The sequence below is a fragment of the Sylvia atricapilla genome, chromosome 11 (genome assembly GCF_009819655.1).
Source record: "Sylvia atricapilla isolate bSylAtr1 chromosome 11, bSylAtr1.pri, whole genome shotgun sequence".
In the NCBI taxonomy this organism is placed as follows: Eukaryota; Metazoa; Chordata; class Aves; order Passeriformes; family Sylviidae; genus Sylvia; species Sylvia atricapilla.
Genome location: NC_089150.1, coordinates 14,458,422 through 14,484,796, shown reverse-complemented (window position 1 = coordinate 14,484,796; position 26,375 = coordinate 14,458,422). Strand labels below are relative to the sequence as shown.

The window sequence follows — 26,375 nt, the reverse complement described above, 5'->3', positions numbered from 1 at the left end:
GGGGAAAAATGGGAAGGGTGACCAACTAGTGGAACAACCTGGAGGTGATAATTAAAGCCAGTTATAATCTGTGCCCAGTCCCACTGGATGAAATATCCTTCTGTCAATTTTGGAGCTGGTTCTTTCCGTGTCTCTGAGTGTGATGCTGCTTGGGCTAGAAAGTGATAGGTACAGCTCCATTTTTCTCCTTGCTTAGGTCAATCATTACTGTTTATTTTTACATATCTGAAGTGATAATTGGCAACCCCAGGTTTTTCTACACAGCAGCATTCACTGCAGCCCTACCTGTGCTCCAGATGCCTTTGGAGAGCATAAAGGGTAGAGCTGGACCATTTAGTTCAGTTTTGTCCATAGTTCAGTTTACTCCAGGAGCGCCAGAGTTACCTTCATATTATTTTGCCCATCTCAGTTTTGCTTTGTCTATTAGGTGATTATTTGCCAATCAGCTGGGCTTGGGTCTTTTGGGTCCTGAACTGTTAAGAACTTTAGACTTGCTGAGATAATTTTGTGCCATCTGCAAAAGATGTACCTTAGATCTCTGAACAGCAATCCTGCCAAGGGCTTCCACCTGAAAGCCACTACAGTTCATGTGCTTGTGTGGTGTTCCTGCTGAAACATGGGAATGGATGTTGCCTTACAGCAGGATTCACACATTCACGGGGTTGTGCCATGAAGGGCTGTTTTTAACTTGGTGCTGTGCTTACATGGTTTTCTTTAGACTTGTGGACAGATCTGACTCTTTTTTTTCCTCTTGTCCATGTAGGTGTTTGACAGCAGGCCTGTACTCAACATCTGCCTGAAGGTAAGCAAAAGTTCAAGATAACTGAAGAAAGCAGTTTAAGTACCAGCTTTCTTGAATCATTGCCTCTAATGCAGTAGAGTGGGTACTGCATTCTCTGGAAGAAGCAGATACTGTGTTCTTTACACCTTGCTATACATATATATGTATAATGATTCTAAGATTTTGCATTTAGGTCAGTTTTATTCCCAGATCCCTGGTGGATAAAAGCAGGGATGTGTACAATGATGAGACCATGTCCATCTAGCCTCTCTTTGCAGTGATTAAAGTGGGACCCTTTACCTGTATATTCCAGTATAGCCTTCATATGAATATAATCTTTTTCTATGCAATAACAGTAGCTTGGAAGATTATATCATTATCTCATCTGACTTCGTAATGGTTCTTTGATAAAGAGTTTAAATTTGCTTTTTGATATATTTATCTCTCTTTCATAGTACGGCCGCCTCTTTGTAGAAGCATTTCTGAAGCTTGCCATGCCTCTCCTGGACCACAGCTTTAAAAAGCACACGGTACTCCTGGGGACAGAACTGCCTGCAACCAATTGGGAATCATGACTGATACTTCCTGCATACAAGCATCTTACCTCTATCCCATAACCCTTTGAAAAGATTGCTAGGACTAAGGCTGTTTCAATATTCTTATTTCCCTCTGGAAAAGACCTTTTAGAATGATTTGCTGGTCTGCTTATTTATTGCAGGATGATGTGCAGAGTTTGCTGAAAACCTTGCAGCTGAGTACCAGACAACTTCATCACATGTGTGGCCATTCCAAGGTAAGATAAGGTCCAATTGCAGCACAAACTCCTGTCCTAAGGATGGTATTATTTCCCTTACACTGCTTTTCTAGGGCACTGGCAGGTTCTACTTGCATGCTTCCAGCAGTATCTGTGCTAGCAAAAACTCTGAGAGAAGGTGAAATAGACTTGTTTAATGGCCCAAAAGTTGAAGCATTTATTCTGGAAGTGGCTGACTTGGATGTTAGGTCAGGTTGGCATAATATTTTTTAGCACAGAGGTTCTGGACATCTTTAGTTGTTGGCATCTGTAAGGGGATGCTTCTGAGTACACAGGCTATGACCTTAGAGACCTTGAACAAAGTACAGATGCCAGATTGATAATACAGGAGAGAAGCTTTGCCAAAGATGAACAACCTTGTGAGTCAGAAGACTCAGCAACAGGAGGTGGATGGGGAAAAACCCTGATCAAAGTCCTCTTGAGGTGGCTTTTATGTTATTATGTTGGTATGGGCAAAGGGAGAAGGAGGACAGTGGTAACTTAAGAGTCTGTCTCTGTGGGAGACTTGAGGCAGGAAGGAAGGAGACCATTAGAACTTTGCTTACAGTGTGGAGAGACAGTGCTTGTTGCAAGAGAGAATCACACAGGAGACAGAACTTCATGTGTGCTACATTGTTCCTCATTCCTAAAAGATTTTTGAACACTTGTCAAAGAAGAAAGCTTTGCCAAAGCAGTTGAAGGGAGAAACCCAGCTACCAGCATGGCTCCCAATCCAGATTTGCTACCCATTTAGGCCAGAACTGGCATCAGATGCATAGATATTTAGATGAAGATCAGAACATGCTGTTGCAGCCCTCAGCATAGGGTGAGAATCGGAAGCTGGCACAAACCTTGACAATGCTAAAAAGTCCTTCTCGTGTTTGAAAGTGAAATCCTCATGCCTGGTTTAAAGTCACAATTCACCTTGTAAGCAGGATACCAGCATTGCAGCTTTCTATGTTATGTTTGTCTTTGCATTTTACCAGCATTTTTAGCTGCTGTGTTCCATGGTCTGTTTTAGCACTGAGCAGCAATCAATGAACACCTGTGTTCTACCACTTCTCTGGTACAGGTCTCTGTGCCAAATCATTTTGCAAGAGTGAGAAGGCAGAAACTGAATCTGGGGCAAATAAATGTACACAATGAATGCTCCATACTTGTTAGAAAAGGAGTTGACACCAAAATTTGTTAAACCAACCTTGATTTCACTTTCATACAAACCTCAGGAATGCTGGCTAACCCATTGTGTAATGTCATCTAAGATTTGTCACTCTCCCTCAATACATGTGTCTTTAAAGAGCATTACACAGCAAGCAATAGCAATCAGCCACACCTGTCATTTCTGAAGTGTTTGTCATTTCCCCTTTCACACCAAGCCTCTTTTCTGTTTACTTATCTAACCCTGGGCATGTGGACAGTTTCTGGAGACAGATTTTTGCCAATGCTGTATTTTTGTTGAGTCTCCAAACTCAACAGCTGGGCAGGTTCCAGGGCCCAGGGAGCACTGTGAATGTTGGTTGTATGATTAGCAAGGGTTCTGTTGATTTGGTTCTGATTAGTGCTGATGATTGCTAGCTCCTGCCTGTTACATGGGCTAGAGAATAGCTTGCTGTTGGTAATTAGTTAACGATTTCCTGTTGGCAGAACCTGAAGCAAAGCAGTGTCCCTCAGCCCAGGCATATTGAACTCTTCCAAGAACTGCAGGTGACCTGAATTCAGGGTACAGATAATGAGAGCATCTTAATCCCAGAAGATTACTAAGTATTGTCATGAAAGAGGAAAATACTTATGTACAAAATGACTGTGCAGATTTTGGCAGGTTGACAGGCTTTCTGGTTTAGCAGTGACTGTTCTGTAGTGCAGATTGAAGCCTAGCAGGAGGAGATGCTCACCCAGAGTTAAATCTCTTAGGATACCTGGCATAGCTGCCCTTCCTCTGGTGGTTTTTGCTTACAGCAACTCCATCTGTTCCTCCTGTCCTAGTTCTCCAAAAGCCAGTGCTTTTTTGCTCCAGAGAAGCTGGCTTTGGAGATTATAATGCACACACATTCCATGTAAAGGAATTGCACAAGGCACCGAACAAGAAAAGGTTGTGATGGAAGTGGTATATTTAACACCTTTCTCACTTTTTCTTTTCTGAGCTTGGGAATTCAGCAGAGGAATTACTAGCTTCTCTCTAGAGTTCATGGCAAAAACAGGCTTCTTTTATTTTAATCCAAGTGAATGTAGGTATTTGGATTGTTGTAAGGGATCAGTTTAAACAAAATTCTGATCTGAGCTTTATTTTTTAACAATGGCTATAATTTGGCCAAGAAGTGATGTCATCTGGGCAAGCTTTGTGAGGGTCATGTCCATCCCAATAATAACCAATGCCTTTTAAACAGCCAGAACACTTAGGCAAGAATCAATCCTCGTCACATTTTACTGTTGCACAGATTCACCAAGACATTGGACTGACCAACCATGTGCCTTTGTTGAAGAAGTCCCTGGAACAATTTGTGTACAGAGTAAAAGCAATGCTGGCATTCAACCACTGCCAGGAGGCCTTCTGGGTCGGCATCCTCAAAAATCGGGATCTTCAGGTGAGAATCACTGCCCTGCCTGGGGCAAGAAAAATCTGGGAGAGAACAGTGCTCATCTTGTCCAGACAACTCTAACTCTCCCCTCGTGTGTGGGTATAGCTAAAAAGACCAAATTCAGTGTGACCATAGTATAGTCATATCCAGTGCAGGAGAAGTATTTTCTTTCAAGATGAAGAGTCTGCATCTCTAGGCTCTCACACTGAGTGGTCGGATTTGTTTGTAATGAACAAGTACGGGGATTTTTTTGGCTGTTCCGTGGCAGGAACTGCACAAGAGGGAAAAGATGAAGGCCACCTGAACACTTTCACACTTTGTGTGGCTTTAAAAGAAGCCAGTTTTGGCTCTTCATCTTTCACTGCAGAAACAGGACAGTTAAACAAAACCTCATTTTTTTCTCTAAAGCTTTTTACTTAAGAAGGCAACGAAATGCCCTTTTCTTCCATCCCACCCTGATATGCTTTGGCCGCTTCACATACACACAGTACAAATCTTCTGCTCAACTTAGGGAGAAGAAATTTTGACCCAGGCCTCTGAGGAGAGGGGCTCGGATGAGGACGAGGAGGACTCGGCGGAGAGCCCCGCTGAGGAGGTACTTCAGGGGCCGCGGGGCTGCGCCTCTCCGAGGCGGGGGAGGGCGGGGGTGCGGTCCCAGCGCTGACGGCGGCGCGTCCCGCAGGAGCCGAGCGGCAGCGACACGGACAGCAGCGGGGACGGCGGCCGGGCCGGGCCGGGCCCCGCGGCGGCGCGGCGCTGAGGCGGCGGGCGGGCGGGGCGCGGCTCCCGCGCAGGCGCGGCGGCGGCGGCGGCCATGTCGGTGCAGGAGGACCCGGTGCAGCGGGAGATCCACCAGGACTGGGCCAACCGCGAGTACATCGAGGTGATCACCAGCTCCATCAAGAAGATCGCGGACTTCCTCAACTCCTTCGGTGAGCGCGCGGGACGGGGGCTGCGGGCGGGCTGGGCCGGGCCGGGCCGTGCGGCGGCCCGCGGTGTCTCACTGCCGCCTCCCCGCAGACATGTCGTGCCGGTCCCGACTGGCCACCCTGAACGAGAAGCTGACTGCGCTGGAGCGGAGGATCGAGTACATCGAGGCCCGGGTGAGCAGCGGGGCGGTGGGCCGGGTGCGGGCCGGGCCCGGGGCCGGCCCTGGTTGAGGCTTTTCCTTTTCCTATAGGTCACCAAGGGGGAGACGCTGACATAGGCCCGGGGCGGCCCCGGCCCCCGCCGCCGGAGCACCGCCGCCCCGCACCCCGCTCGGGGCCCGCCGCCACCGCCGCCGCCTCTGCTCGTGTTGCCAATAAACCGCTGTGCTCCTGCCCTGCCTGCTCTCTGCGTGCCTGCCTGGGGCCGGGCCGCGGGATGCCCGGCTCCCTGCCACCGTCCTGGATGTCCAGAGCCTGCCCTTCCATCCGCCTGACCCACGGGGTTTGGGCACACGTTCCTCTTCGCTCATGGGGGCTGTGCCACAGCGGCCACGGGCCGGGCTGTTGTCAGCTGCTGGAGGCACCCAGCCGGCTTTTGGGGTGCTTTGTGCTCCTGCTGGGATCACAGCAGAAAATCTGGTGATCTCTGTGGTCTGGAGGGTGTCTCAGCCTTCACCTGTGCACATGCCAGGGTAGTGAGGGGACAGACAGCAGGCTCACCTGGCGTGATGCACATGCCACAGGAGAGGAACCTTTGCCAGCACCCGGGGAGAGGTGTTTCTCCTCTCTGTGAAGCAAGTGGCAAGGAGAAGGAGGTCTCTCAGCCCTTCCTACCACTCCTCTATTTATCTCAGTTTTTCAGTGGGCATCTAGATCTGCAGATTCACTGCTCATATTTACTGTTTGTTGGGGAGTCCATGGAATTTGCATCAGCAAAGGTTTTATTGCTTCCCAGCAGGCTTTAAATGTCTTGGTATATTCTCCAACTGTAATCTTAGGTTTTTAATAATGGCACTGTCATGCCTGCAGTGTTTACTGAGCACCTGGGTTACTTAATGTTTGTTATATTTTTGAGGCTGTCTGACCTCAGCTGGTTCCTTGTTGACACAGGTCCTCCACTGAACTCACAGTTTTGTTCTCCCTAGGAATCTGTTTCCCATTGTTTGAATAAGTACTCCTGCAGTTTTTCCCTCAGCTCTCATGGTTGCTGTCAGGTTGGGCTGCACATCAGGGAAACCTGACTGCTTTTACAGCATAGTGCCTGTGGAAATGAGTGCTTTATAGCAGCCCTGCAGTGGAGTGAAACAGCTGTGGGTCACTGCCCTTAGGTGTAGGGGCCATATCAAATTAGACTGTTGTCATCTGAAAATTGATAGATGGAAGGAAGGCAGCTCACTCTTGGCTCCAAGGTGGCTGCTCTATAGCCCAGTTACATCAGAAGTGTTGCCATGGCCCATGCATTGCTTACTGTGGATGTGCTGAATTTCTGAGATCTCCATCATTGGGGATAACTCAGTATTTATCTGGAGAAGGTCCTGAACTAATTGGATGTTGAAGTTGGCCTTGCTTTGAATGGAAGCAGGGACTGCCAGAGGTTCTTTCCTAAATTATGCTGAGATTCTTCAAAGGCTGGATGGGAGACAGAATACCACAAACATCCTTAGGACTGGGTCTGTACTGGGCTGACCTCTTAACTTGAGATCCATTGTAGTGACATGGAGTGTCTCAGAGCCCTTCCTGGTCTCCTGACTGGCTGTTGTAATGGCTCTTTTTCCTCTGATACCAAGATTTCTCAAAGGAGTAGGTTTTGCCATGCAGTTGGTGGGATCTGCTGGAAGGTACCTCTCCTCCCAGGATAGGTGCTCTCCGAGAGCTTCAGCACTGTGGGATCAGCCTGTCTGGTTCATGTCCTGGCAGGGATGCTGGGGAGCTCACTGCAGTACAGAGTTCTGCCCTTTTCCTTTCAAGGAGTCTTACTGGTTCCATAAGGAACCAGGTTTTCTGGTTGGGTGCTGCTTATTTCAGGCTATCTCTGGGAGGTGAAGCCTCCTGATTCTCAGGCTGATACAGCTTCCTCCAGCAGCTGCTGCAACATGCAGCCTTGTAATAGATGGAGCTCTGGTACATTTCATTATTTTAAATACTGGGGAATTCTGTTTGCCTTTTTTCTTTGTACTGTATTTTGGTTTTTTGTTTTGTTTTGGTTTTTTTTTTTTTTTTTTTTCCATAATATGATGCCCCAGGAACCTACATTAAACTTTTCTGGAGTGGATTTGTGTATTCTAATTTAGATGATTGGTTAACATGGCATGTTAGTGGTGCTGTTTTTCCAACCACACATTTTACATAGCAAGAGATGGCAGTGTCCTCTGTGTCCTCACACCATGCTATCCTCTTCTCCTGAGAGGGTTGGGTGTTCCACTTAGGTCTCTGCTGACCATGTTTGTGGTCTGAGACCTTTTCGCAGAGCCTGAACTGCAGAGAAGCTGGTTTGAAGCCCCTTACAAAGGTGCCAGAATTGACTTAGAGAATCTGAACCAGTTTTTACTTGGGAGAGGTTTGCACTCTCAGATGACAGACAGTGGGCTTGTAGTGCTCACTTGCCTGCTGGTCAGGCAGGCAGGCCTCATGGAGTGATTGGAGCAGTCCAGCTGTCCTCATTAGAGGCTCCAAGGTTTGGGAATGAGCTGTAGTGTTTTGATCGGGGTGCAAGACAAGGTGTATTGGCATCACCTTGTGTGGTGTCAGCAGAAGAGGGATCTAGAGCTTGAGTCAAGCTTTGCATGGCCCAAAAAAGTTGTATCTCTGATTCAGGGTACATCTTTTAAAATGAATGGATTGGACCAGACTTCTCAAATAGTTCTAGCTTTTAGTAAATACCCTTTGGGCTCTCTCAGTGCCTACTGCGAGCTGACCCTTGATTTTAGGAAACAATTTTAAATACAGTATGTTGCAGGTGATGGAACCTGATAATTCAGTGAGCTGAGGCGAGCTCAAGAGAGCAATGCTTTAGGACACAGCAGAGTTGTTAAGGGAGAGCTGCACTTTGATACGAAGACCTTTGCAGGGCTGAATTTTAAAGATCCCAGAAGATGGTGTCTGCTTGCATCCTGGTGCCAAGGCACTGACAGCTGTGGATGTTCTGGAGTACTTGTCTCACGAAGAAGATAGGCGCCGCCCATCTATGATTGCTGCAGCTCCCCAGGTCAGTGAGAGGGGGAGGTTCACAGGAGTATGGGAGGTCTCCAGATTCACTGAGACTTTGTTTCCAGTTTCCAAAAGCTGCCAGCAGTATTGCTCTGAGCTCTGCAAGTCCTGGGACCTGGGAACTCTGCCTTAGAGTACATAAAAGCTTTAGGGTAGCTGTACCATGAGCTCACCTTTCCACTCACCTTCCCCATCTGTCTCTCCTTGTGCAGTCTGACACAGCCTGTGTGTTTTCACTTTATATCACAGAGGTGTGAAGCCAGTATTTGACAGAACTGTCTTTTTGGAGGAGGAGAAGATTATTGAAGAGTATGTCCTGAAGCAAAAGTTTGAGAACAATATCCTGGGGAAATAATGGATAGATCAAACTCTGAGTCCTGCTGAGTTCAGAGTCAGGCCTGTGGGAGGTGTAAGGTTCACCTTGGCTGTGGGGAGATGCTCCAGCCAGTTTGGTCAGTGTTGCACAGAGCTGCTGGCCCGCCCCCAGCCAGGCTCTGTGACTCCCCCTGTGTTGCCCCTGTGCCAAAAGGTAACCCCACCAGGTAACCAGCCCATGCTTCCTTACCTTTGTAGGCTGTTCTGTGTCCCGGCCTTGCCATGTCCTGGCAGGAACATTGCTGACGATGTAGTGGGGAACAGGTCTCTGCCTGCCTTGCTGACAGGCTTACAAAATGGATTTCAGGACCAAACCCATTCCACAAAACATCAGGATTAAATATTGAAATCCTTGGCATTTTTTATGTGTTTAAAAGGGCTTTATCAAGCAGGAGGATCAGCTGAAGCTCAGGCTTCCTGGGGAGCATCTGTGCTCTCCTGCCTTTGGCTCTGCTTCCATGGGGCACTTCAAGCTCTATTGCTAGACCAGAAGACTGGGGATAGAAAGGGAGCCCAGGGAACTGGGAGAACAACGAGGAGGAGAGGAGCAGGTACTGGAGCAGATTTTTTTCAGGTTGCTCATGGAAGCAGTTCTCCAGTTAGGGCAGTGGGTGGGGATGAGTATCCTCAGACCCCACGTGTATCCCTGTGCTTACTGCAGCACTTGGCTCAGCCAGGCCAGGGGGTGGGAACAGGTCACTGTTCTCTACTTGTGTGTCAGGCAGCAGCCTGCCCTTTATGGATTTGTGCTTTGTGTTGGGGCTGCACTGTCCGTCCTACTGATGGGCCTGGGCTTCAGCAGCTAGACTGTAACTGCAAAACTGCCCTTGTAGCTTAATTGGAAGGACCAGGGGCTGGACAACCCCCTTCCTCTCATCTCTCAGAGCCCATTTGTGAACCTGTAATGTGCTGACCATAATGAAGAGGAGCTCCCATACTGAGGAAACGTTTCCATCGTGACCTGTAGCCATTGAGGGGAGGATCTTGTGCTTGTCAGTACTGGAATCACTCACTCTTCTGCCTCTTGAGCTGTTGATAGCAGCACCTGAGGAGGTTAGTAATCCTCCGGGAAGTGAGTGATACACCCTGACTGACATAGACACACGACTGATGCCGAGAATGGTTTCAAGCATCAGAATTTTATTATTCCCCAATACAACCTTTTATACCTTTCTCACGTGTGTAACACCTGTGTGCCCTTTTACTCTTTTGTGATTGGTCAGTACACCTCACCATTCCATGCTGCTTTTTCCTTCGATGATGTTCACCTCTTACACAGCAGCTTAGCAGGGGTGAGATTGCCTGCAGCACTATCTTTATTCTTTTATCCATTCTCCCACACCTAGCCTTTGATTTAGCCTGCTCAAGCAGGCCTAGTTGTTAAATTTAATGGGCTTTAGCAAAAATTTTACTGTGTTAATTTAAACTACTAATACAATGAATAATTTATTATAGCAAGTAATTCCACAGCAGGGTACAGAATGAGAAAAAAAATCCAAAAGATCTTTGTAAGGTACAACATGATCTACTCTCATATGATTCCACAAAAGCTTTCATGGCTAAACTTCAGGCTTTATCCTACCCCAAAGCAAACATCTTTCGCATAATTTCAGTATAACAGGGTATTACTGGTTCAATGATGGTCTGGAAGGTTAGGAAGTGGGTTGTATTCACTGCTTGTTGCTTTTTTCTTCTCTCTCAAAAGTCTCGTTTAAAAGCAGAAAAGTGGCTGTAAACTACCTGTAACCTGCGAAGTGCAGCTGGCAGTGAGGCATAATCCCCCTGCACTTACCTGTGCTTCACAGGCTCATAACAATTGTTGAAGCACACTTTATTTAAAGGAAAATAAGTAGCAACTAAGTAAATGCACAGGAGGGAGTAATTTAACCAACTCGGTGGATGAAAGTCAGGGTAGGGCAAGAGGAGTCATGGCAATGTTTAAATCTGTCAGAAATGTGATGACTTAGTGAGCAATCACTACTCTGTGTACCATCACTGGGCCCCTCCTACACTCACTTAGGAGTATTTCTACATTTCTCATGCAACCTCCCTGTGTGACAAATCCACTACATCCAATTAGTGTCAAGCATAAGAGCAGCTCTGTCTGTGTCTCACCTCTCTAAACCCCTCCTGGAAGCAATTTTCCCAGCATATAAAGAATAAAACACCATTCTCCTAAATCTCTCAGAGGATGGTTCCCAAATATGGGCCAAGTAAACACATGTAATACATGATAAAGTGTTCCAACCCATTAGATAATCTTCCCAGTAGTAGATGCAGGGTATTAGCTGCTCTAAGTGTTCAACATTACATGTAATTAAAAATGCCAGGGGAGGTGACACATGGCACTTGAATAGGCACTTGTAGAAAAGTAGTGGTATACCTTGCTTTAACAATCCTTTCCACCTCTAAAAAATACCAAAAAACCATAGTAAACAGCCAAACAGACTGGAGAAGAAAAACAGTCTGCACCGACTGTAGGAAGTATAACTTACCTTACCTGTGTCCCAGTCTCTCCAGAAGCATCAGGAGATGAAGAAGTGAGGTGAGCAGAGGGAGAGAATACAATCCTTCCTGGGCTACGAGCTGCACCAGGGTCAAACCATTAGCTGAATTTGACAAATGACATACATGACCACACCTTGTGCAATCAATAGCCACTGTGCTATTGGAGTGTCCCAAGGAGTCTCCTTGGACACTGGCTGTCACTCTTCACATACGTTTTCAGGTGACCAAAAATCTGCTACCTTCTGCTGTGGTGCACTGGAGGAATATTTCCCCTCTTTTCCTGCTCTCATTTCCTTGTGGTGAAGGCTGGCTGGCTCAGAAAGCATCACCTGCCAGTGAGGCAGCAGCTGCCCTGAACAACAAACAGCCCTGGGGTGGCTCCAGGTAACTTGTGCTGAAGAGATGTGTGTCAGAGGTGACTGAGAAGGGCTGGAGGGGAGCACCAATGACCTTAGAGTGGGTTTAGGATGAGCAGAGCCAGAGACTTTGAGTTGTCAGCACCCTCTGTGGCTGCTGGGGGCAGGTGGGGTGGAGAGGACATTTCCCTTTGCTGTCACAGGCGTTCCACCTGTGCCTCCCTGGGATGCCCTGTGCAGGAGGGCAGCGTGCCCGAGCTTCCAAACCCCCATCATGGTGTCCCTGCTTAGCTTGGCTAGAGCCCAGGGCCTCTCCCCACAGAGCGGGTTCTACGTCCCCAGTGCCCCCCTGATGTCGCAGGGAGGCCAGACAAGTGGGTCTGGCTCTCCAACCTGAGCAGAGGCTGTGCTGGGGCAGCCACGGGCAGCAGTGAGGGGTCCTGGCTGCTCAGGGCCATTAGTGCCTGAGGTGGCTGGAGCTGCACAGCCCCTTTCTCCTTGGCCACCTTGGCTCGGGGACATGGGGACACAGGGCTGGAGTGTGACCTCGGGAGGCAGAGGGTGACGGAGCTGCGGCCGCTCACCCCGTGAGTCAGGGAGGCCACGTGAGGCCCGGCCCCGACGCCTTCCCGCCCCCAGCAGCGCAAGCCAGGGCTGGCACTGGGATCCCTGAGCCAGCATCCTGAGCTGCCGCAAAGCCTTCAAGGTGAGAGCTGGGGAGGGCTTCAGGGGCTTCTTGGGGCCAAGCCTGAAGGTGTTGGGTGGCTCTTGGTACACTGCTGGGTTGTTGGTTCCTGTTTGAGGCGCCAAGCCGCTGTACAGAAAAGGGGTTCTGGTGCTGTGGGGATTACAGAACTTCCCTATAATCTCTCTTCTTGACTTGAGTCATTTTCACTCAGCTTCCCCATCTTTTGAATAGTTTTTTTTTCTCCAAAATCCTCATGGCAAGCCCAACACTTTATGCAAAGAGAAAGATTTGTTTGCCTTATTTTTACTCGGACTACAAGCATGAACATTTCTGGCTTCTGATGAGTTAATTTTCCTTCAGAGCTTTGCAGCAACCAAAGAGAAGCACGCGGCGTGAAAGGAGAAACACAAGCCAGGTAATTTCAACTGTTGCACATCAATGCTTAAGGCAGAGCTGGAAAACGGGCAGAAAACTCCCTGGGGCTTAGAGCTGTGGGGCTGGCAGCAGTGCAGCCACCGTGTCTGGGCTTGCTGTGAAAGCCAGGGGAGGAAGGAAGCTGTGGCAAGGAGTGGATGGGGCTGTGCCTCCTCCATGCTCACCCCTATGGGGCTGCTCGGAGCGAGCCTGGGGAGCTGTCCTGGGGTGACATGCACTTGGTGGGTCTCCCTACACCCTGTGTTCAAGGGGAGTGAGAAGTGTACATTTTGATACTTCTGTGTCACATTTCAGCTACGTTTGATGACAGGAAGGGTGGCAGAATTATTAGCACAGCCCGAGGAAACTGGAGCAGGAACGGTTTCAAACCGAGCTGGTGTGGATCAGTTTTTGTTGTCTCACAGGAAGAAACTCAGCTTTCAGCACAGCCACGGCCCTCCAGGACGTCTTCCAGTGGAACCAACTGCTAGGAGCAACCTAAGACTTGCAGGTGTGCCTTAAGAAGTTAGTTTGGTATGGTTTGAGAGGGCATTGAGAGACTTCATATTTAAAATAAAATTTAGAAAGTTTAGGTGTCAGAATACAACTTAAAATGAAAGGTAAAAGTAGTTTCAAAGAGAAAAGGTTTGGGATTGTCTGATTTTTTGTCTTGAAGGTAAAACAACCTTTTGGTTTGGTTTGGTTTGGTTTGTTTTTTGGGTTTTTTGGGGTTTTTTTTTGTTGTGGTTTGGTTTTGGGTTTGTGGTTTTTTTTTTTTGTTTTTTTTTTTTTTTTTGTTATCCCATTGAGCAATTTCCCTCAAATATATTTCATCAGCTAAGCAAAATCTTGTGTATGGAGATTGTTCACTTCTGAAATCTGACTCTGCACACAAATTTTATTCTAACATGTTAAAAAGACCTCACTGCAATTAAATTCTGATTTACTGTGAGGAAAGCAAGGTGAAGTCTGTTGTTCATGTCATTCCCCAGTGAGCTCATTGCCAGGCTGAAATGCCTGTGTATCATCATCCTTCTCTCATTATGAGGTATAATCAACTAAGTCACTTTTAAAACATACAATAATTAAGCACATAAACTTATCCTTTGTTTTGTTCTGATTTTCTTTCCAGAAGAGCCACAGGGGAATTAATTGTGCATAGTGTAAGAGAAATTAGGTACCCAACTTCTTTGGTTAATGTAAATCTTTGTGACTGACTGGGCTGAGCTGTGCTGGAGGCACAGAAATGGAGATGGGAGCAGATGCTGGTTGCTCCTGGATTCTCTTGTGGCATCCAGGTCTTACCACAGCAGGATGCAAAAGTGGTAAGACCTGTGTTTCTGTTGCTGAAACAGCTGAGTAGTCTGCTCATTTGGGCCATCAAATGAGCAGTTTTGGAGCAAATCAGACCGATAGTGGATGAGGATGACATTGATAGTGTCTGCCCTGCTTTCAGTGTTGAATCTGCTGTTCCTGTGTGCATAGCAGGGCAGATAGTGCCCACCTGCTCACATTGTCTTTGGGATGATGCAAAGCTGGGATAGGGCAGCCTTTGTGACAGGGGAACAGCAACCTGCCTTAAAATGCCACTGAATATGGCCTTCACTAGGTATTAGGAACCTCAAAGACAAACCTCCTGAGTTTCACTCAACAGTAAAATATCAGGATACTTATAATTGTATTTTGTTATGGAATTTATAAGTTGGAAGAATGCTTATATTTAAAGTACTTTGGTTCCTTTAGCTCTGTTATTTTGACTGTGCGGTCCAGAGAGAGGCCTAAAGGATTAAGCTTAAACAAGCAACTGTTGCATGGTCTAAGCTGAGCAAATAGGAAGGCAAGGAAGAGACTGAAAAAGGCAGAAAACCATAGCTGGAGGTATTTAAGTGCCGATGATTTCACATTCTTGATTGAGTGGCCAAGAACGAGTCTGTCCAGGGTGTGGTGTGCTGGGTTCCTACATTTCCACATCAGCTGGTGCTTACCCACAAAGGGAGAAGATGCATTTCCTGCATTCCCTATCGGGTGCTCACAGCTGGGCTGCTGCCACAGCTACAGCAGCAAAGGCTGGATGTAAGTCAGGGAAAGGAGAAGATCTGTAGGTCTTTTGCATAGATTCATTACTGGAAATAAATTCAAAACGTTGTTAAAATACTGTTTTTTTCACAATACACTTTGGAGACAGGTAAGCCAGGTTTTCTGAGCTGAGCCTTTGAAAGTGGTTATGTAATTTTCCCAGAAGTTTTTGATCTCTGTTTGTGTCTAATTTCCTCTATCTGAGAACTGACACCGATGCCTTGGGAAGGCTGACCTGAAACAGAGACTGGACAGAGCTAGAGAATAAAGTAGGTATTTATTGAAAAGCCTTTAGATACACCTTGGGCAGGACAAGAGCCTAGTCAGGACTACACCCAAAGTGTACTAAGAATGGTCACAAAATGGATGACTGGTCATCAGGTCTTACACTTTCATAAGTTTTGGTCCATTTGCATATTGGGGTTTAATTGTCCAATTACAGCTGCAGGTTGTGAGGTCTCATCCTTCTTGCTTCTCCCTTCAGTCCACTATTGTTGATGCTTTTGGGCCTGAAAGTTGTCCTTGGTCATCAACAAGAAAAGGATTTGTTTTCTCTACCTATTCTGTGAAGAGAGCTGACTAACACTTAATATGAGGCTCAGAACTGCACCCCTAGGCAGCACAGAATCTGAAAAATGTGAAAGCGAAAACTTAAGGCATCAACACCCTAAAACGTTGTTTTGAGTGTTTGCTTATGTGTTACAGTATCCTTCTGATGATATTAATGACCTGTTTTGGGTTTTGTATTAGAATATTTTTCGGACTGATATGATGGTCTTTAGAGAACTGAAAGTGCCAGTAGGAAAAGAAACATGTTTTGTGCTGGAAAGTGTGAAGGATATACTTAGTGTTCAAACTGCTTGATTGGAAATGTTTTGTTGAATGGATCCAATAGTCATATTGTAAGAAAAATTGTGGGCATATAAACTGTTTTCCTATTGTGTCCTGCATAGTGGAATCTGTGCTTCAGGCTCCCCAAAAATCTCCTTTTGCATCTCTCAGTACAGTTGTGGGTTAGTTGCTATATTGCACGAGGGGAGATGCATCAGTGCAGAATGCCTGGACCATGCTAGGCAGAGGCAACAGTTCAGAACCACAGCCACCACAAATGTGCACCATCAGAATATTCCAGCCTCAGCCAAAAACTTCTGTGACAAGTTTATCAAAACAAAAGGAAATGCTGAATTTTGGGGATGTCAGAATATTTGTTTCTGTGACCAATACCAGTAATTAATCTGGGATCAACACTTAAAAATTTGTAATTCATAAAGCTAAAGTTAAGGGGTGGGACTTTCCTTTTCATGACAAGTTGGGAAGAACAGATGCTGAAGCATCAGTCTTCCGCGAGACAAGAATTCAAAGTCTTGTTGGACTTTCCTAGGAACTATTTCTGCTATTTTTCCTGGCTGATACATTTTAAGTATTGGGATGTCAAAGGTACAGGATAATTGTTCTGTTTAGTGAATGAAACCCAGCCTATTAGGTTACTCACATCTGTGGTAAATATTTAATTAGACACCTTGGTAGCTTTACAAAAGAACAATGTGAATGATCAAGTCTGACTTCTTTTTGTTTTACTCATGATTATCAGAGTTTTGTTCTTTCCTAATAACCAGAGGCCATTAGGGCTCACTGGGAGGAGTCAAGAACTGGGTCCCAGGAGGGTAAATGAATCATGATGTGAAACAAAGAAGTGATTTCAAAACCAAAAGGCACAGAGAGAGACGCTGTGTTTGCAGAAAATCAAAGACAGAAAACCAGGAAGGTCAGTGACCTGATTCTAAATGTGCTTTTTCTCCCCTTTCAAACAGGCACAGCAATGGAGAATTTGGATGTCCTGATCCCAGGTCTTACTGAAGAACAGCAAGGTGAGGGAAGCACACAAAGATCAGAGCTTTGGCTCATGCACACTGCACAGCAGTGTTTGTCACGGTGGGCATGAGTCAATGAAATCTGTTTCCTCTGAAAACACACCCTATCCATCTCCTTGCTTGTAAAAGAGAGACCAGCAGTCAGTTCCCAGCTCTTACACAGGCTCTTGTTAGGCTTTGTGCACATGCAAGTGGGAATTTAGATACACAAAGGAGACTTTACTGTGCATTAAATGCCTGATGAGCAATCTCGGTACCTTGGTATGCAGTCCTTGGGGTCTTTGTGCCTGTCTGTAAAACATGGTCAGAATAAGCACCTGTGGAATAGCTGGGAATACTTTGGGCAGACTTGCCATGCTTCTCTAACTGAGGCAACAGCAGCACAGAGACATCAGTCATTTGTATGGACTACTGACATTTGTCTACTGTTTTGTGGCACTGAGATGCTTTATAAAATACAGCACCACTCTCTTTTGTGTGCTGGTATTGGGCAGTGTGTTAGAGCCTGGTGTCTGTCTCCACAGCTGCACTGAGCACCACAGGAACATTGCCATGCAACCCCACTCCTGCACAGTGACAGGTTTGTTCTCCTTACAGACATTTTTCGGAGAGTCTTTGCTGCTGATGCCAAGTACTTGGAGAACCATGAGAAAATGAACCAGTCCTTCTGGGAATCACTTGTAAAATGCTTGGCTGCTACAGACCCACCTATCCTGAATACTGAAGAAAAGAACAATGTAAGTTACCAAGGAACCACTTACGCTTGTTATTCTACTTTTCTACTATATGCTGGGCAGGACATACAGTCCCCCTATCTGATATGCTGAAATGTATTCAAAGGTGTAACAGGGCACTAGATAAATGAGATTTAGGCCACTGCTTTTTACTTCACTGCTCTCCATGTGCAAAACCAACTGCCTTTATATAAATTCCTCAGGATCAGTTAACCTCACTATGTGCTAGGCAGGACCATTAATAGTGATGTTTTACTGTAAGATACTACAGCAATTGCATGGGCATTTTCAAACCCTATAGCTGTGTTTCTCCAGCTCTCTGAATAGTTAACTCTTGTCCACCGTGCTGGTTCTCCCAGTTGGTGGCTCTGCTCTGAGTTGCTGAATGGAGTTTACATTTTCTTCCTGTATTTGACATTTCTCTTTGTCTCCAGTTTCCCCTTTGTATAGTGTGAGCAGGGTGTTCTATTTCCCGCAGGGTGGGATATGCTCATTTGCCCATCAGGGTGTACTTCTACAGGCTGTGTTTTATTGCAAAGACCATTTACTATTTATTTACCTTCTTTTCAGCTCCTTAACAGCTGTGGTGTCCTCCCCGGAGGCTGTGTTGCCTGCCTGGAAGCCATAGAGAAGAAAGGAGTCAGGGCAATGGCTCTTCTTTATCTTTTGCTGAAGGCTTCCAACCCGTCTGGGTACAGGCAGCTGCCCAGCTCCAAGGGAAAGGGTGAGTCCTACCTGTCTTCCTGTCAGCTGTTGTGTTAAAACTACTGTGGGGCCAGTGGGACTTGACAGCAGCTTGAACACTCTGTTATGTGCCTGGAAGGTTATTTGTGAACAGCTGAAATTTCTGGAAGTTCTGCTCAGGAAAGGCAGATAGGTGTGGTGGTAATGGGAGCCAAAGTAAGTGTATTACTGCAGTTAGACTTGGCTTCTTCTAGGGGAAAAAACACCCCTCTTTAGGGAGACAGCATGTCCTGGGATAATGCTGCCAAAGAAATTTCTCTGACTTGAGGAAGTTTTCCCTGATGTTTCTGCACAGACTGTTATCCAGCCAGCCAGGACCCCTCCGAGCACTCACAGTGGTAAGAAATCAGAGCTTAACCAGTGAAAATATTTTTACAAATAATTGCCTAGCACACATGTAAAACTAAAAGAAATGGGCAGGGGATGGCACACAGGGTGCTGAACCTGGCAACAAGATAAAAGAGACTTATTTGCCTGGTTGTGCAGTAAGAAACTTAGGGCAGTTTCATGGGGTCCATAGTCATTAATTGTCTTTTATAGATGACAGAGGAGCACTCACTTAAGATGACCCTAAATTTAATTGGAGATCCTCAAGGGCACCCTGCTTCTGCCTTGATTAAACATGTTCCTGAAGGGGAGCAGAGCCCAGCTTTGGTCATCTCTCAGAGCAGGAATATTGGTAACAAGACCTTTGGGCTGTGAGCAGCCTCGAGGAGCTGGAGGAGAAGGAATCCCATCCACCTGCCTGTGCCAAATTCTTGAACTCCTGATGAAGAGATGCTCAGAGCTCTGGCCTGAGCACAGATCTGGGGGTGAAGCTGTTCAGAGTCACCCCTGGCCACACGAGCCAGGAGCAGTTTGGGATTGCTGGCGTGGGCTGGCTGTGAGGGCTGTGCTCCTGTGCCACAGGAGGGAGCTGGAGCCCGCACAGGGAGCCCTGGCAGAAGTAGCCCAGGGCAGGGCCACTCCTCTCCTGCTGCAGCATCGTTCAGCTGCAGCTGCTGCTGCTCCTGGGAGTGGGAATTTGCACAGGGGTAACATTATGAATAATTAAACGCCCAAATATGAAACTGTAGGTGTCTACCACAACCATTTAAGAAGGTTTAAACTGTAGTGTGTGTAATGCTTTCATTTGATGGTTTATACTACCATTTGTGTGCAAAAAACACAGCTGAAATTAGACAAAAGGTCTGATTTCCTGTCAGGCACCTTTTAATAAAGCATTGTGAAATCTGTAATTATAAAATAGAAAATGTAGTCATTGTTTATGGTTTTTTTCTCTCACTATAAAAAAAGATGAAAAATTGAAACTTCTGAAGAGATTGGAAAACAATTCTGTATATTCAGAAGAGGACAAAAAGTCTGAAAACTCATCCCATGAGTCCGTGAATGAAGATACACAAGGTAAGGAGGATTTATTTAATTTTCCCTAATACATAACTTAGTCTGGCTGCATGTTTGTAAGAATTGACATAGGAGATGTGGCAATTTTGTAGAGCTCTGAATAAAGTAAGAAATTGTGCAAAAGAGAGAACGTAGAAAATCATCAGTAGCTGATTCATGATCAGCAAAACAGTGGCTGCCACCCACTCTTGTGGAAGTTGGTTTCAGAAACATAGAAATCTTCTTCTTCCAAATAAAATATCCTAACTTCTCTCTACAGCCCTTATACAAGTTAATCCAACTTCAAGTTTTGCTGAGTTTCACTTATTCAATCAGCTTTGAAGGGAGCTGTGAGGCAAAAGCAGCCAGTAGGGATCCTTGCATTTCAAAGCCTTGATTTTTACCTTCATATGGTTATATTATGAGCAAACAATTACAGTGCTGTTGTTTCTGGTGCTGCTAGCACTTTTTTTTTTTTTACTCTGATGAACAAACATTTTCTCTTATCTAGACAGTGATGAGGAAGATTTAGGAAGACAGAAGACTGAAGGCGAGTTACTTGGAGGTAGGACAAAGTGACAGCAATATTGGCTTTTACTAGAGGCAACCAATATAAAGCAAAAAAGGATTATTTTTTTCATTCTTCAGTTTGGCTGTTGGGCAAAGGTATATTAACATGTGTAGATGTAAAAGAAAGATAAGTCAGAATTTGTCTGTAGAAAAGACATTTCCACAAGATGAAGCTCAACTAATGCTGACAACTCAGCCATGCACTGTGCTCAGAGCTGAACCAGGAAAGCAGCAAAATCTGCTGTTGTGGGAGGAGTCCTGCTGCCTGGGTCTGCACAGCTGCCACTGAAATGCTGCAAGAGGATTCTGAAAACATCTGTCACAGCCACTGCTTACTGGAGATCATCAGCATCAGATCATCAGCAAGGACCACCTTGTTCCTGAGGCTTTTCCTTCCCTACCAGAGGACAAATGGAAAATAAGTACAATGCAGATGAAGAAAATGTGTTGTGTCAATGCACAGAAATACCTGTAGAACTACAGATGTAAAAATGTAAAGCATTAATATTTTAATTAATGTCTTAAACCAAGCTCAGCCCAAATGTAAAAACAGCTCATTTAAATTGACATCAGGAGATCTAATCTATCTCATAGGAGTCTGATTCTACCTGGCTCCAGGTACTTGGAGAGATGGAATATGGGGAGGGGTAAGAACTCACTCATTTCTACTTTTTGAAAGCATAACTCCCAGGAGAGCCATGCTCTTTAAAGAGTTAGATTTGGTATCTTCCTTGTCTCTGTTACACACCCACACTGATTTCAGGGAGCTGATGGGCTGGCACCAGACACACTCACTGCAAGTATTAACCTACCTCATCTCTGTGTCATGTTTTAGGAATACCAGCAGAGATGGTTCCCTACCGAGATTCAGGTAAGTGCTCCCAGGTTACCTGAACCTGCTGGAATGACCTGCAGTGTCTTCTTTCTGACCTGCTGAGACATTAAAAAATAACTCCAAGGCTGTAAATCCCTTGGTTTCCAGTTAGCCTGGTGTTGGACGTGGGCATGGTGCAGGCATTCTGTTGCAAGGCTGTGGTAGTGACTGGCTGACTGTGGGTGATTTGTACAAGATGTTCTGGGAGATTAACCCATTTTTGTAGGCCTGCCAGGTTCTCACAAGATCAGCTCATGGCAGTCATTCTGCCCCTCTGTTGGGTAACTGTTCAGTCTTAGCCAAAAAAGCTAGAAGCAGTTTTTAGCATTCCCTGAAGCCCTCTATCCTATGCTGAACAGGAGTGCAAGGCTGGCAGGGACCTGGAACCTGGTTTCTGCAAGCAGTGATTCTTGGGTCCAAATGCATTTCTGCCTTAGCTCACAGCATTCCCAGCAGGAGGTGCCAGGTGAAAGCCAGATGTCAGGCAGCAGAGCAGCAGTGCCAGCCAAGGGGCTTGCACAGACAGGCAGTCTGCAGGCAGGCTTCCTCACACCAGACACTGCTGCACAGCCCCAGAATGTTTGTAAAAAGCCCATAGCAGGAAATTGCCAATGGCTTAATTGCATTACTGAGCTCATCCCTCCTGTGCCCAGGCCAAGACCACAGGATGAGTTGGGAGAGGCAAATAACCCAGTGGAGCAGCCTCTGGAGAGGACATCTGCTCCACTTGTTCTGTGGAGAACTTCCCCCAGTGGGGAAGTTATAAATTGCAGCATGATCCCTTGGGGAGGTTTTTGAGTTACCCATCCCCGAGGAGCCACATGGAATGCCAGGGCAGAGGGATCCATTGCAGTGCCATATTCCCCCCACACTGCCAGCTGCAGAAAGGGTCATGGTACTTTTCCACTGGGTGTTTTGACTTCTCTACCACTCACCCCAGTTTTGCTGCAGATAGGTGATTACTCACTGTGCTTCTTGGTGATGAGTATGGTGGGAAGCTCTATATTTGTATTTTTTTCCATCAGAAATAACAAAATTATATTGCTTTTCAGAGATTGCCAGAAGAGAAGATTCAGATGCAGATGGTGAGTACAAACATGCAAATAGAAGTTTATTTTGTGGATGCTCTTTCAGGAATGAGTTTTGCTTAGTGGTGAGGGCAACACCAGTTCCTTGATGCCTAGAGATTGTCTAATCAAAAATAGAAGGTTGAAAACAGGTAATAACGGGTAATAATGGCATGCTTTAATGGAAGAAATACTGTGCAAATTATTCCACGATGCCAAATTACAGTGGGACTCGTGCATTTAGGAAGTAGAGTAATACAGGACAGACACTTGCCAAGTGTGAATTGATGTTCTGCTAAATTCTTTATCTATCGATCATTCATACAACTGCACTGAGTTTTATCTGTGAGTCAGAATAATGCAATGCTACATTGTTAGTAAGAAAATAACTGAATTTGCCCCCCAAACCAGAATGAGATCAATCAATCCAGACTGCTCAAAGAGGCATGTGATACCTGCATCAGGTGACCCAGAACAGAATTTCTTGGCAAGGTTTAGTTGTTCTGTGGTTCAAAAGCACCACAGCAAAAGTCTACAGCTCACATAAAGGACCCTTCCAGTACTCATCTGTTACATCTTTAGAGAAAATTCATTGCCAGGCAGGGGTTGCCCAGTGTAGGGTAAATCAGCATCTGAAACTTGAGCTGAATCAACTCCCAAAAGCTTGGGTGCAGCAGGTGCCCCAGGGGCTGCTCAAACCACCAACAAAGAGAAAAGGAAAAACTGCTGCTTTGAACCTGTTGTTGGAGAGATGGTAAAATACTCAGCTCTTTCTGGCAATGCTGTTGGAGAAAAAAGAGAATTTGGCAATTCTGCTCATGACAAAGAGCAAACTGCTCTGTTTAGACCTCTAAAATACCTCATTTGTTCTTATGTTGTTTTTTCTCTATGCCAGTGTAGCTGCAGGAGACTCATTTCAGCAGCAGGTCTTATTTTGGGAGGTGCAGAAGTACTTGACATCAGGTGTAAGTAGAGGGATGGTTCTCACACCTTCAGTGATGAAGGGGATCTTTTTACTGTAGTTGAGGTTGTGCAAAGCACCCAGGAACCAAACAGAAGCTCCCTTGTAGTATGACTTTACTCCCCCTCTGTCATTCTGACACTATGGCTTCTCCCAGAAGAGGCAGAAAAGACACAGAGTACTTTAAAACAATTGAATATTGTAAATGCAGCCATCTGGTTATACTTTTTAAAATTGATTTTTAAAAACATGCTCTTTGGAGAGATTTTAAAATTACTGATTTGATCTTTCTAAAAGACTCGCAGACCAACAAATGGTTTTACATATATTCTGCTCTGACAATCTATTTCAGATACAAAAAAGGAAATAAACTTTAAACTCCTTAATTTTAAAGTTCCATGTCAATAAAAGACTTCTCTTTTTTGTAGCATATGAGAAGGAGAGCACTCACCCCCCTCAATGGACAGTACGGTGGATGGGCATACGGAAGGATGGTAATTGATTTATTAAATCAAACTGATGTCCAGCCTGTTGAACCTTAGTCCAAGAATAAGATCTCTGGTTCAAAAATGACTTTATTTTTCCAATGTGAGTGCTTTGTTGAAGTGCATCAAGGCTTCATGATGAAAGTCGTTGAGGCTTCTCACAATGTTCAGCCTAGTGCCTGAGAAATCTCAGGGAAATTGATTTCATTCTGTGAGTGATACTCTGTACCTAAAGGTGAATTTGGAAGGACCACGGCTGCAGTTGTGACCTAATCTTCCCTCTCAATTTCAGATGAATTCTTTCATTTTGTCATTCTTTGCTTTGCAATTGGAGCTTTGCTAGTTTGCTACTACTACCACAAAGGTAAGGCAAGATTCCATAGAAGGATATATTGTTGCACCATGGAAAAATGAACAAAGTTAACATTTATTTTGTTGCCTTAGATTGGACTATTTCTCTTGGGATTGGTTTAATCACCTTTGCTTCCCTGGAAACCACTGGGATATACTTTGGTCTAGGTAAGAGTCGCTGCTGCAGCAGCAGCTGTGTTGCTGCACCAAGAACAGGATCACACAGTTGCCACAGGCCCATAAACCTGAGATTCCCTAATTCAGCACGTAACTCCCCCTAAAATCTCCCAATTCCAGGGGGGCTGCAGACAAGCAGCTTTAATGCTATTGAAGGGAGAGGTTGACTCATTTTTCCTTCTCAGCGATCACCAGACCCTGAGTCACCTCTTTCTGCAGCAATGGCCGAATGCTGTGTTGCCATGACAACACGTAATTTTAGCAGCAAGGCCTGTCTTTCCAGATCCTCTGGATGAGATGCTGTGCATCCCAGCTGCCATGCATTCCCCTGGGACTGAGGACAAGCTCGGGGCAGAACTTGGATGGCAGCAGCTACTGGAAATATTAAAACCTGGCATTCTGGCAATCCTTAGGGATGGTATAGGGGAGCTGCCACCAGCAGCAAGTTATGGCTCCCCAAGCAAGAACTTGTCTCCTCTGTAATCTCATGTTAACATGGTGGGAGATTGTGGATGGTTCTCTCATGACTCAGCCTGATCTTTGTAATTAATGATATTGCAGCTGTGCTTGTTTAAACAAATGTCAGTGTTTGGGTTTTGCCATTTTTTCTATTTTTTTATGTTTTATGTTGCATATATCATATGTTTGTTTTCACACCAGTGTACCGAATTCGGAGCGTCCTTGACAGCTTTGTTCCCCTGATTGACAGATTCAGGCCAAGAGGTAACAGGAGTCTTTTTACTGACAGCATCTGTCTTCCCTGGACCTTGGTTTGGTCAAGAATTAAGACCAACTCATTTAAATGACAATTTCTAATCTCACTGCCTTAAAGAAGGAATGTTTTACTACAGTTCATTACAGCTGCTTGGAGTTGAAAATTAGTGTCTTGACTCTTTCCCTGTGGCAGAACATTTTCACATTTTTAGTACTCCTGTATGGGGTACTATTTCCTGGCAGTGTCTGCATAAGAACTCTATAGCTTATGATAAAAACTCAGGGGGTGGAGGGAGGCTTCACTTGTTGGGTCTTCAGAGAGATTCCTGGTTCATGTTTATGGACACAAAACACCAAGAATACTGACAAGATGCATGGATACAGCACAATCTGAACACAGCAGTTGTGAGAGCTGTCTTTTTCTTCATCCCACAGGCATGAGGAAAGTTGCCTAGGAGGAATATTTGAGGAGAGTTCCCCAAACCTGGCTGTTCAGATTTCCAGTACTAAAGGAACTGCTTTATGGGGTGAACCTAACAACCAAATGGCCAATGTGAAATACTGAAATGTGAAACCTCTGAAAAACATCACTCCTTTCGCTCCAAAATAAACCTGAAACTGGGCTATGGGCCCCACTCTGGATTCTGAAGTGGAAGCAGAGCTTGGAAGACAATGGAGATGTAGCTTTGTGATAAATTCCATCTAAATAAACACATTCACCTTCCCTCCCCCCAGGCAGCCACGTGGTGGTACATCTCTCGTTCATAACAAATCACGCCAGTCTGCCTGTGGCATATAATCAACAGACCAATGTCCTGAGCTGGTTCTGGCTTAGGCTCTGTCTGTTTCTGTAGGAATTCTGGCCTCCTTCTCCTCCTCCCCCTGGTGCTGCCCAGAGCAGGCAGAGGCTGGCTCTGCTCTCCTGGCTGATGAATTGATTGTGGCAGAACTCGGAGCAGTGGGCGGGCAGCGGCTTCACCCGAGGAGAGCTGGGGAGATGTTACAGGCACTGACAGAGTGATGCAGTAATGAGATTATTAACAACAGCAGAGTTCATCTTTTCTCAGGGGACAAATGAAGTGCTTGATTTGACTCATCCCCCAACCTTTTTCTTTCTTTGAGTAAAATAAACACAGAACTTTGACATTCATTTCATTTTATAGGATGTGTTATACATTGCAAGATTGCAGTAACCCTACAATCAGAGGAAGACTGCAACACAAGGGGGTATCCTTAAATTTTCAGTAAAAATATGAGGTCTTCATATGCACAGAATGATGAAGGCAAGCAGTTGAACAGAAAGAGCCATAAACATGGACTTATCAGGAAATGTAAATCTGAAAGCTGTAAACCCAAACGGCTCAGAGTTTTACAGGAACAATTTCAAGCCTTTCTCAGAAAATTAGAAAGGTTACTCTCTGTAGTATGTAATTTGAAGCACCAGTGTCAGTCAGTCTTGTCTGCAGTTCCAGCTGCACTGCCAGAAACACCAACAGTTGTACTCAGGCCTGCACCAACACAGCACAGCTGCCACCCAGTGCCTCAAGGGCTAAATTGTGCAAGAAGGATGAATACAAGTTATTTCATAATATTTATATGCTCATTTACATGTCTTTGTAGAAATTTTCCACCATGTCAAACTACTATCTATTTTGTATTAGTCTGCAAATAGTCTTGCTCAGACCACTGTAGCCATGCAACTGGCTAATGGGTTTTGGGTGAACTGAAAACTAGAGTCACT

The 26,375-nt window shown here is 45.5% G+C and overlaps 4 protein-coding genes across 10 annotated transcripts in view; 3 read left to right on the top strand and 1 right to left on the bottom strand.

Moving 5' to 3' along the window:
* The window catches only part of FANCD2 (FA complementation group D2), a 35,735-nt gene extending 30,811 nt beyond the window's left edge, over positions 1 to 4,924 (top strand). Inside the window, exons 39-44 of the mRNA XM_066327092.1 lie at positions 764 to 802; positions 1,237 to 1,311; positions 1,500 to 1,574; positions 4,010 to 4,156; positions 4,662 to 4,745; positions 4,833 to 4,924. Of these exons, the coding sequence (XP_066183189.1) occupies positions 764 to 802; positions 1,237 to 1,311; positions 1,500 to 1,574; positions 4,010 to 4,156; positions 4,662 to 4,745; positions 4,833 to 4,910 (498 nt within the window). The 3' untranslated portion in view covers positions 4,911 to 4,924. The remainder of the gene's footprint in view (positions 1 to 763; positions 803 to 1,236; positions 1,312 to 1,499; positions 1,575 to 4,009; positions 4,157 to 4,661; positions 4,746 to 4,832) is intronic.
* The window catches only part of LOC136366000 (2'-5'-oligoadenylate synthase 1-like), a 239,022-nt gene that overhangs the window by 191,215 nt on the left and 21,432 nt on the right, over positions 1 to 26,375 (bottom strand). The gene's annotated exons all lie outside the window — the stretch shown is intronic.
* Positions 4,922 to 5,473, top strand: BRK1 (BRICK1 subunit of SCAR/WAVE actin nucleating complex). Its single transcript, XM_066326777.1, has 3 exons — positions 4,922 to 5,082; positions 5,171 to 5,253; positions 5,331 to 5,473. Exons 1-3 carry the CDS (start codon positions 4,965 to 4,967, stop codon positions 5,355 to 5,357), a joined length of 228 nt encoding a protein of 75 aa, XP_066182874.1. The 5' UTR covers positions 4,922 to 4,964; the 3' UTR covers positions 5,358 to 5,473.
* Positions 7,713 to 25,784, top strand: TMEM40 (transmembrane protein 40). 7 transcript variants are annotated; one of them, XM_066326774.1, is made up of 15 exons: positions 7,713 to 11,553; positions 12,574 to 12,628; positions 13,053 to 13,138; positions 16,515 to 16,571; positions 17,172 to 17,311; positions 17,879 to 18,032; positions 19,349 to 19,456; positions 19,947 to 20,000; positions 20,841 to 20,876; positions 21,932 to 21,964; positions 23,336 to 23,401; positions 23,685 to 23,756; positions 23,837 to 23,911; positions 24,581 to 24,643; positions 25,070 to 25,784. In XM_066326774.1, exons 4-15 carry the CDS (start codon positions 16,523 to 16,525, stop codon positions 25,087 to 25,089), a joined length of 870 nt encoding a protein of 289 aa, XP_066182871.1. In that variant the 5' UTR covers positions 7,713 to 11,553; positions 12,574 to 12,628; positions 13,053 to 13,138; positions 16,515 to 16,522; the 3' UTR covers positions 25,090 to 25,784. The 7 variants fall into 7 exon arrangements, 6 of the variants coding, with proteins under 6 accessions (XP_066182871.1, XP_066182869.1, XP_066182873.1 ...); XM_066326772.1 differs by having other exon boundaries at positions 12,943 to 13,138; XM_066326775.1 differs by lacking the exon at positions 7,713 to 11,553 and adding an exon at positions 11,568 to 12,231.